Source organism: Pararge aegeria, chromosome 6, assembly GCF_905163445.1.
Source record: "Pararge aegeria chromosome 6, ilParAegt1.1, whole genome shotgun sequence".
Classification (NCBI taxonomy): domain Eukaryota; kingdom Metazoa; phylum Arthropoda; class Insecta; order Lepidoptera; family Nymphalidae; genus Pararge; species Pararge aegeria.
The window spans coordinates 18956674-18967034 of NC_053185.1; the positions used below are offsets into that span (position 1 = coordinate 18956674).

The window sequence follows — 10361 nt, forward strand, 5'->3', positions numbered from 1 at the left end:
TATTTACTTCAACATTGTAAAGTATATAGATAAAAAACAATCTGGATAAACAAGACGTAAAAATACTTTAGTAGTATTATTTTGCGCTTAGATTATTTTACTAAGTTTAAAGTCGTTTTTAAACGTTTACACTATGATCAGCTGAGTTTGACAAAAAATGACATCGCATGGTGACAGTTGTCAAATGTGAATTGTCAAATAATTCTTAAATAATTCATAACATTAGGGTTGAGGTAAAATTGCACCGTATAATGTAAGTCCCAAGAAATAAAGTATGTTATCTGCCCGTGTTAGCTTGCCATGCAGGCCCAACGTATTCCTATTAATAAAACATGCAAGCACCACACCAGACGCGAGGTCGATAAAACATCCAAATCCGAATAAAATCACTACTGATATGGTAGGTCCACCAGATCCTGTGTCTAACTTGAGAAGAGTTGTATTCCGAAAGCCCATCAACGAAACTAGTCTAGAAAGGAAATACCGGAAGCTAAGGGGTGAAGTACAGGAGTGGAACCAAGTTTTTTGGACACAACATAATTCACGATTCTTTAAGGTACCTATGGCTAGTTATTTCACTGTATGAACTTTTTGTTTTTTATACATTTTAATGCACAGAAAAGCACTGCTATTGTGCTTTGTAGTTAAATGTTGGAATGAAATTGTATAAGCTCAATTGCCCTACGGAGCAGCCAAGGTACAATGCAGTGGATATTTTCCAACACTTCTGTCCACTTTTTTAAACAATTTATAAAACAAGGTTTGCTCATTCCAAACCCGTATTTTTAATATTTATTTAGTCTAGAACCTAGTTAATCTTTTGAATTTTGGCACAGTTCCATTTTTCCACATTTTTATTTAATTCTTCAATGTCAATAACTTTTAAGACAAGTCAGTAGAAAATCAACCTTTAAAGACAGTGGTTATTGTGAGGCTAGGTTATTAATAATGTCTATTTATTACTGTCTGCCTAACCTGATCTAGTGGTTGGTGGTGGGTTTTTTAAGGTGCACCACAGGTGTAATCAGTTATTTGCCATGGATTATAGAGACCAGTTACTTTTATTAAAAAAAAATCTTTTTGTTCTCTTGAAGTGTGGTAAATATTTTGACTAGTGGCTTTCTGTACCCATAAATATACCTTGAGGAGCATGTTGGGCCTTTGGAACTGGTTATTTCCATTGAATCAGAGTGGAATGGTGTTGACTTATATCAATCTCACCACTATGAGAGAAGGCCTGTGAAACATTAAACAGCTGATAATGATGATTCTAAAGTTGTCTATAAAATTTCAGGAAAGAGAAGCATATTTAAGAAACAACCTACCTGAAGGCAAAACCAATCTAACAGCTGATGAAATGAGTGTGTTCTATAAAGCTTTTTTAGACAAAAACTGGCGAGCTCATCTCAACTACAATAGGGAGTGGTACAAGAAGAATATGACTTTACTAATGCTAGCTTTACAGGTTAAATTTAGGAAATTGTTTAGAATAAAAGAATAAAAAATAAAATTGTCTTTTGGGTACTGAATACTTTAATATTATTATGTAAGATGGTCCCTACCTATTCAGTTCAATCTCAGTTCATCAATGATTTCAAGAAGATTTATTAATAATTAATTTTATTTTTAATTCAAAGTTAACATTCCTATAACTTGTCCTATATTTATATGTCCCTTGTCCCATTTTATTACATAGTCGCCAATATTTTATGGGGGACAAGTTATAGTGAATAATGGATTTTAGACAATATATTAAATCAATGTAAAAAGGTCTCTTTAAATAATGGTCTGACCATCGTTAGTAGCTATGGTTTAAAAAGAGATTAGATGTAAACTGAGTACACAAGACAATGACAAGATTGTCACTTCGTAAAAAGCGTATTTACATCATGTCAAATTGTGACTACGAATTTGTAAGCAATATAATTTTGTAACAATATAATGTAATAAATTCATTGTACATAATCAGAGAAGGTCCTGACTTTTTAAAAAATAATACCATTTTATATAAAAAATGTATATAGCCCTAAAGTGGTTGGCTGGCATGGTTTCAGCTATGTGGATAGGTCTGTGTTTGGTTGACCTCTATCTGAAGGATAATGCTTATGTGCATTTAACAAGTAAGTACCAATTAAGATATCTTATAATAAGTCTGTACCATACATATACAGGTACAACGATAGTCACAGGCGTGCACAGGGTCTTTGGCCAGGGTATGCATAAAGCAGATATATAGCGTAAAATAGAAATATTCCCCTCCAATACGAGCAATATAAAATAATTTGGGTATGCAGTGCTTTTGTGCATGTATGAAATGCACGCTACTGATGATAGTTGAAAAAGGAGCGTTGTATTTAACTTATGGTGCTTGCTGTTATAATATGAACTACAACAGCTGAGAAACATAAATCGATTCCCGGCACCACGATCCTTGCGGTTTTTAATCAAAGCAACAAAATATCGTGAGGAAACTTGCATGCCTGAGAGTTCTTCATATAAACCCTACTCGGAGAAGACCCGTACCCTGTAGTGGTCCGGTAATTGCTTGATGATTATGAAATGAAATATGTTGTATGTACCTATTTTTTAAATCAATTTAATATTACCTAATTAAAAAGCAACATGTTATGTTATGCTATAATTTGATACTTGTCGTTTCAGAATTCAACGAGCTAAATTATCTAATACCACCATTATTGAAAAATACTAGCATTTTACCTAAGCAGAAATCAATTCAAGAAACAGATAAAAAGAACCATCCTGTTCACCACAATAGTTTAATTTCACAATACATTACGTTCATTGCTGGTGCGTGTTTGGTTATAATATATTACAGAAAGAACGACTTAATATTGTATACGAGTATAAAATTAAAAAGATTAAATAAATACGACGTTAAAAAGCATTTGCGGAAATATAAAATTTTGAAAAATACCGCCACCGTCGAAATAATTTATGTTGCCATTTTGAGAATATTGGAAATCAGCAAGGGTATTTTTAAGAAACTAAGAATGTATCTGCTTACTATAAATAAAAAAGAGACAACGCCGAAACGTGATTCCCAAAATGTAAATATATTTTTACTTAAGAAATTAAGAGAATATAGCCAAGAACGCAGGAACTGGGGTCACGTAATATTTGCGGCTATTCACGAAAATAAAAATATTAGAATGCGATGTCAGTTGGAAATGTTGGCCAAAAAACGACTCGTTAAACACATAGAAGACACTCAAAAACAAATTAAGGAAAACAAATCACGATACCTGACCTTTCAACAACTGTATTTGGTAACACATCAGGAAAATAACTTTTTAAAATCACGTGTTAGAAAACTAACACAAGATAAAGAGGAAGCTGAAAGAAATCTTATTAAATTAGTAAATTATGTTTGGCAATCAAAAAACAATGAACTGAAGGAATATTGCACTCGTTTTATAGTAAAAACTAAAGATAACTTGCTAAATTCAGATGTAAGAGTGGAAATCGATAAATTTCTGACATACACAAGTAAAACAACACTTTCTCATCAGGAATCAAATAAGTCTCACTATCTTAGTACAATTAAAGAAGACAATGATAATTTCCGTGAAGACATGATTCTGGTTAAGGACGCTCCAAAATTAAGGGGTCTTCCTGGTGAATCTGTATGGACTGTTAAAGATAAAGATGGACTTATAGAGAAGTTGTATGAATACGAAACTGATTTTGATAGTGGTGACATTATTAGAAGAATAAGGCAATATTCGGTGTATTACGATAAAGATTGCTTATTAGACGTCTCTAGGTAAGTTATGAAATGCCTTCAGTATTAATACTGATATTTTGGTAGTACCTAATATTTAAAACGATAGCACATCAAGATTAACTATGAATATCAAAAATGAACTCTAATGAAGTTCAACTTCCGTTCACATTACGTGTTGTGGGTAAAAGACAACCCCGTAAATGTGCGAAATTTGCCGTCAACCCTTGTCCATTAGCTGCTTCTAGCATCTATATAAAAATTCTATGGAGGCAACCAGCCCAACATTAATATTATATCACACTCATTAGTCTCATAACTAGACGGGCCACACCTCCAACGTTGAAGTAAGTAACTACTCAATACAGTCTATGTCGAGAGGTTTAAATTTCTAGAAAATCGGTCCCGGAACCGGTTTAAAACCTTAACTTTGCATACTTTCTAAATTTACATTTTTTATATATACATATTTTTTATTTAACTAGTTATTATTTTGTTTCAGTTCAACAACTTTAATTCAGAGTACAAATATTGACTTGACAAATTTTTGTCACCAGTACATAAATAAACGCATAACTGGCTCTCAAGCTTTTCGAAATTTTTTATACACTAACAAAATTATTTCTCTCCCAAGAACGTCAGCGCCGGTTATTTATTGAGATTTTATAAAACATTGTAGTTTATCTAATGTACGTACATTATTTGAGAAAATAAATTTACTTTTTAGCTTGAATTTATTTGAAATGATATGAAGCTTCCAAACTCGTTTTAATTTTTTTGCTGATATGAATATAGTGAATTAGATAAGAGTTAAGGCTGTTGAACGCCCAAAATATAACTGGAATTTTTTAAATGGACGCTGGCAACATGTTTCCTAGATCGTCAAAGTCAACTTTCTGAGTACCTATGCATTAGATTTGGCAGATCAGAGAGCACTTTGTTGTTATGTCGTTGTGGTCGTAGAGTTAAAGAATAGAAAAACAAAAATTATTAGGTAAATATAGGTTCAATTTACTGGTGCGTGGATGTAATTATAAAGCTGAAAAATACACAATAATTTGACTTTAACATAAGTTCAATACACGTTAAAGGTAAGAACTGACTAATTTAAGACCTAAGTAACAAGAAAGCCCCAATCTATTTATTCGTAGTTTAAACTCATGCATTCTTATTTATCATTCAAGAGAAACATTTAATATTTATTAAATATTGCACATTGCTTTTAATCCTTTGGTAGAAAATAATGTTTTATATGAGCTTTTGTGGTCATTGTAAAATGCTGTTATGAATTAAGTTTATTCCGTTTGTTTTTATAGGATCTATGAGAAAATAAAATGTCTCAAAAGATTTTAGATATAGATTTAAAATCAGTCACATGGAAATCTACACGGAAAGAGGGCCTTAATATAGAATACTCTGTACCGATTCCTAGAACAATAGCCGATGCTGTGTTACAAGAGCTTGAAGAAACTATAACATATTTTACAGGAGATTTGGCGAAAATAAAGTGATTAACACATTTTAATAGCTTTTATTAGCTTAAAGATTTTAAACTAAGATTTTCGTATAATCAACGACAATATTTTTTGATTTCCGAGACCCGATCCATGCAACTGGGTCGAAATATCGACAAATCCAAAAATATTGTCGTGGTATGTCGGGTACATACTTTAAGAAATGTTGTTGTGCATTGAACTATATTTAAGAAAGGTTTTATTAGCTTTTTTACATTTAATATTAATAATTAATTCTTGATCTAAAGCTTTATCTGCACTATGTTTTCAATAATCAAGTCCTAATTTACGCATTCACTAAAGTTACAGTAGGCGAGGGTCTATATTATTGGGTAAAACTTCGACTTCACTTTCGGGGGAGTGAGTTTGGATCCCGGCACGCACCTCTAACTTTTCTAAGCTATGTGCATTTTAAGCAATTAAAATATCACTTGGTTCAACGGTGAATGAATACATCGTGAGGAAACCTGAGAGTTGTCCATAATGATCTTAAAGGTGTGTGAAGTCAACCAATCGGCACTGGGCCAGCGCGGTGGACTACGGCTCTAACAACTTTTTATTGTGGGAGGAGACCCGTGCCCTGTAGTTTGCCGGTAATGGGTTGATATGATGATGACGATGAAAGTACTCAGCTGACCATGAAAGGCCGTGCCATCGGTATTCCGTACATTCACCCCGATGTAACAGATCTTATGTGTTTGCTGAAGTAATGATGTATATCACCCATGTCACGTAACGTAATGGAGAAGACAGCGTAGACTGAAAGTATAAATTCCTACTCTCCTTAGTTTTGCTTGCTTGCTTTCTGTAAAAAGATTTGCACAATTATTTCAAGGGTTTTCGGGAAAGTTTATTCTTTGCCACGTCAACAAGTAGCATACGGCGATCCTGGTATAACATACCGATACTCTGGAACCACAGTACCAGCACTGCCATGGCCACAGTCTGTTTTATCGTTAAGAGACTTTCTTTTTAAACTAAAGGGTATTAAATACGATTTTGTTTTAATAAACAGGTAAGTTGTATCTAAGTGCCACTTAAAAAAAACATTGCTGTTGAACAATTTGGACCATGTTACATTTTGTTGGTGTCATCACAAGAATAATTGCTAATATTTCAAATATTTAAAACTTTTTTTTATCTATTTAAACAATGTTTAGCTTAAGCAAATGTGCACCATGTTTTTATCTATTTATTTAACTATGAAATAAATTTTCAGATTTTTCTTGCATGCATCATTTCAAGTTTTGTAAATCGAAATGGTTCAAGCTTTTTAGTAGCAACGTTATATAAAATTTTGTATTTAATGTTACCAAAATATTATGACAGGTATAAAAATGGCTCAGATCATATGGGTGAACATAGGGATAACGAACCCGATTTAGACCTTACAATGCCTATTGCTTCAATGTCTTTTGGTCAAGAAAGACCATTTGTACTAAAACATAAGGATGCTAGGAAACCAGGGCCACAAAAAATAAATATTTTACCAGGTGAGTGCGTGAATTATTTTAAATCTTCATACTTATTAACAGTTACAGAATCGTCAATGCTTCGAAGCTTAAAAAACATGTAACGTAAAAGTCTAGCTTCGTAGGTCACTGTTTGTTTTGCTTTATTGTTCGCGTCTTCTTCTTGAAATGGAGTTTCTATCACTGTGGACACCCGTTTTCCATACGTCTCACATCCTTCAAGAAACTGTAAGCACTCCTTTATTGTGTTATCCTTGACAACAATTAAATGCTTCGCCAGATTTTCCAGGAACGATAGGAAACACCTCTTTGCATAAAACCAAGTGTCAGTGCCGAGACGCTTATTAAAAGGCTCCAAAGATTTTATCACTCGCGATATTCCAAACTCGTAATTCCCCTTAGCACAATACAAAGTGCCGATGACCAGATTGACAATACATAAATGGTAGAACTTCTTCTGTGGATCTTCGAATATCTGCTGTTCTTCTTCCTTTTCTATCTTTCGCATGATATCCTCGGCTTCTTCATTTTGAGAAGTCATTATGTACGACACGCAGAGATTAGCTAAAACAACAGCGCTTATATCTAAAATGTTGTCGTACTGTTTTTTGACGATTGGTTCATAAAAACTAGCTGCTTCTTTATACTTGTTTTCTTGCATAAATAATACATGGGCTACGTTCAAGCGCCAAACATCAGACTCATTGCAGAATTCGACTGATTTACGAAATATTTTCTCAACTTGTCCATAATTTTCTTTGTCCCAATATATTTTCGCTTGTGCCATTACAACAGGAATATATCTTTCCAGAGCCTCTTCATATTCAACAACAGCCTTTTTAACTTGGTCGTTGTCACCTTGTGAACGACTTTCTTGTACGACTTTTGTAAGTTTTCTTAACTGTTCTGCATGCTTTGAAGCAATATCTTCGTATTTCTGAAACGCTTCTTCAGGGGACGTTTGGCTTGTTATTATTGCATCGAGAAAATCGTAAAGATATGGTGTTAAATATTTATATGTAAACTGCGCATTTTCTGCTAAAATATCTGCAGCGAGATCGTAATATTCAAATTTGCAGTATAGAAGCAATAAATTGGCAAATGTTTCAGGTGGGAAAGGATCTTGTTGAAGTAAAAAATGTAGTTTTTCAAATCCGTCGGTTGGTTTCATATCAATCGATGTAAGAGCTAAATTATGCAATGTTACTGCATCCAACTCATGCTCATGGCGAGGAGGCATATCAGACAAAGCTTCTCTTGCAGATTCAATGTTTTTCAATTGGTATTCAATAGCAGCTTTAAGATTAAACACTTCAGTTAGCGCTGTTTCATGAAGTGTCAATGTATTTCCAACTGATTTTACTTCAGAAATCTCAGATTGCATGCCCACAGCTAACTCTGGATGGTCTCGAATACCTCTTTCGATAACGAGAGTAATATGCTTCAATGCTTGTGGATATTCTTTTAATCTGAAATAGCAGAGCGCTACATTGTAGTGGAGATGGGAATTGAAGCCTAAAATATTTAAACTTCTAGAAAACTTTTGCAGCGCTTCCTCGTATTGATTTTCTTTATACAGTAAACATCCCAGATTTATGTCTTTGTCAGGATCATCTAAAGGATATGAGTCAACGAAACTTTTGGCCGATATAGTATCTTCTTCTCCGTATTTGATAGCCGATTGTAGTTTTATTACTTTCCTTTCTAGCTCTGGTGCAGTTACTTGCATAGTGACTTTATAAGACTCTTCAAACATTGAAGCTTCATATAAGGCTTGTGCGAAATAAAGTTTGTATTCTGGTACATCGGGGTGCATTGCAGACAACTGTTCATAGCAGTTTGCTGCTTCTACGAAAGATTGTGTTCGAAAGTAGCAGTATCCAAGCAAGGATAACCCAACTCTATTCGGGTTAAAATTGATGGCGTCGTTGAGAGCTTTTATTGCATCTTCGAATCTCGATTCCTTTATCTGAAAAAGATATGAGACTTGTAACAATAATATAATTACAATGATACAATTTCTTTTGACGGACGCCATGTATGCACACACACACAAACACACACTCACGCAAACACACACGCATACAAACACGCGCGCACCCACAAACGAATCAAATGTACGCACCCGCCTCAAAAATGTATATTATTCTCTTTTTTTATTTATTTATTTATTTATTTTTCCTTTATATAATTTTGCCTGTTAATTTGTCAAACGTTTGTTATTAAGATCATAGATATAGGGAAGACACTGCCTCCTGTTACACAGTTTAAACTACCGCAGGAGACAGGACTTCACACCCATGAAATGTATACGTTTCTCTGATAAAATAAAGATACTATTATTATTATTATTACTTATATAGTGTCTTATCTATGTATCGTTAATCTATCTAGTTTCCTCGTTAGTATGCGAAATTTCAGCACAATATTGTTATCATACAACGGCATTTGTTGATAATTTTCGTTTATCGCACGAATTTTGCAAATAATTTCCGCATGGGTTGGGCCAATACTATGGGGTCGGTCGTTTATGTCACAGATAACCTTTGATAAATATGATAAAAAAAACAAAAAGAAAACCATGGCGTTGATCTTTATTATCAAAGGGATCCATCACCTCTGATTAAAATATATTATATGTGTAGATTTTGGATACTAGTTCCGTATCACAATAATTTTAAAGCAAAACTGTGCCTACGTTCCTAACTTTAATTGCAAAATTATTTTAGCTCTTCAAACAAAATTTATGAGCGTTTAAGCTGTAATATTAAATTAAGTAGTCAGCTACTCACCATTGTATATATTGTTTTAGTGTATTGACCGTCTGATATTTGTAAATAATCCATTTTTGCATATGTTAGAGGGTTGGTCCGAAACTAATAAGTACTATAACTTTTTGTCTTTTGCTGATGTATTGTTTTGTGAATAGGTGTCATGGCAACCAAAAATTTCAAGCTACGTATACCTTGTGATGTACCTACCTATAGCTGCCAAAAGCTAAACGTGTATAAATTATACTAATCTAATTATTTTATATTTTGTGTAATTTGTACCAAAGGCTAATAAAACATTTTTTTTTTTGTTTCAGTAATAATTAAGTTAGAACATGGAAGCGTGCTTTTAATGAATCCCCCGACGAACGAAATTTGGTATCACAGTTTGCCAACGCGAAAGAAACTTTTGGGTCCAAGAATAAACTTAACATTTCGTAAAATGCGAGTGAAGAATCTCATGAAATAAAAATAAATTAAACTTTTGCTGTATTTAAATTTTATCTTGTAAATATATGCCACCTTTTTTTTATTTATTTTTGAGATCGAAAAAAGTAGGTACCTATTTAAAAAAAAGGTATCTGGATTATTCGAATTTCCTTTATACTTTTATTCTCTTTGATCCAGGTTGAACTTTTTTTGATTCGAGATGTTTCAATAAAAAGAAGAGATAGATGAAACAGAATTTATTGGTGTCAATTCCGTTGTACATACGAGTAAATGTCCATACACAACATCCTAAATGGACATGTTTTAACTTAGACTTTTATTTACCTAGTTTAGAGAATCGGCACCACTGTAGTTTTTGGAAATTTCAATTGGGACACATTTCAGAACATTTATAACTTTTAGTGGGTAGTTT

At 33.2% G+C, this 10361-nt stretch overlaps 3 protein-coding genes across 3 annotated transcripts; 2 read left to right on the forward strand and 1 right to left on the reverse strand.

Annotated features, from left to right (window-relative positions):
- Nucleotides 1–219: 219 nt before the first annotated feature.
- Nucleotides 220–4401, forward strand: LOC120624319. The gene is made up of 5 exons (XM_039890784.1): nucleotides 220–556; nucleotides 1295–1495; nucleotides 2015–2120; nucleotides 2662–3784; nucleotides 4245–4401. Exons 1-5 carry the CDS (start codon nucleotides 275–277, stop codon nucleotides 4399–4401), a joined length of 1869 nt encoding a protein of 622 aa, XP_039746718.1. The 5' UTR covers nucleotides 220–274.
- Nucleotides 4402–4667: 266 nt separating this feature from the next.
- On the forward strand, nucleotides 4668–9991 carry LOC120624558 (DNA oxidative demethylase ALKBH2-like). Its single transcript, XM_039891187.1, has 5 exons — nucleotides 4668–4833; nucleotides 5059–5249; nucleotides 6092–6271; nucleotides 6586–6749; nucleotides 9817–9991. Exons 2-5 carry the CDS (start codon nucleotides 5077–5079, stop codon nucleotides 9966–9968), a joined length of 669 nt encoding a protein of 222 aa, XP_039747121.1. The 5' UTR covers nucleotides 4668–4833; nucleotides 5059–5076; the 3' UTR covers nucleotides 9969–9991.
- Nucleotides 6746–9715, reverse strand: LOC120624557 (tetratricopeptide repeat protein 30A). The gene is made up of 2 exons (XM_039891186.1): nucleotides 9521–9715; nucleotides 6746–8697 (listed from the first exon to the last, which is right to left on the reverse strand). The coding sequence occupies exons 1-2, from the start codon at nucleotides 9572–9574 to the stop codon at nucleotides 6763–6765; spliced, it is 1989 nt and encodes a 662-aa protein (XP_039747120.1). The 5' UTR covers nucleotides 9575–9715; the 3' UTR covers nucleotides 6746–6762.
- Nucleotides 9992–10361: the final 370 nt, after the last annotated feature.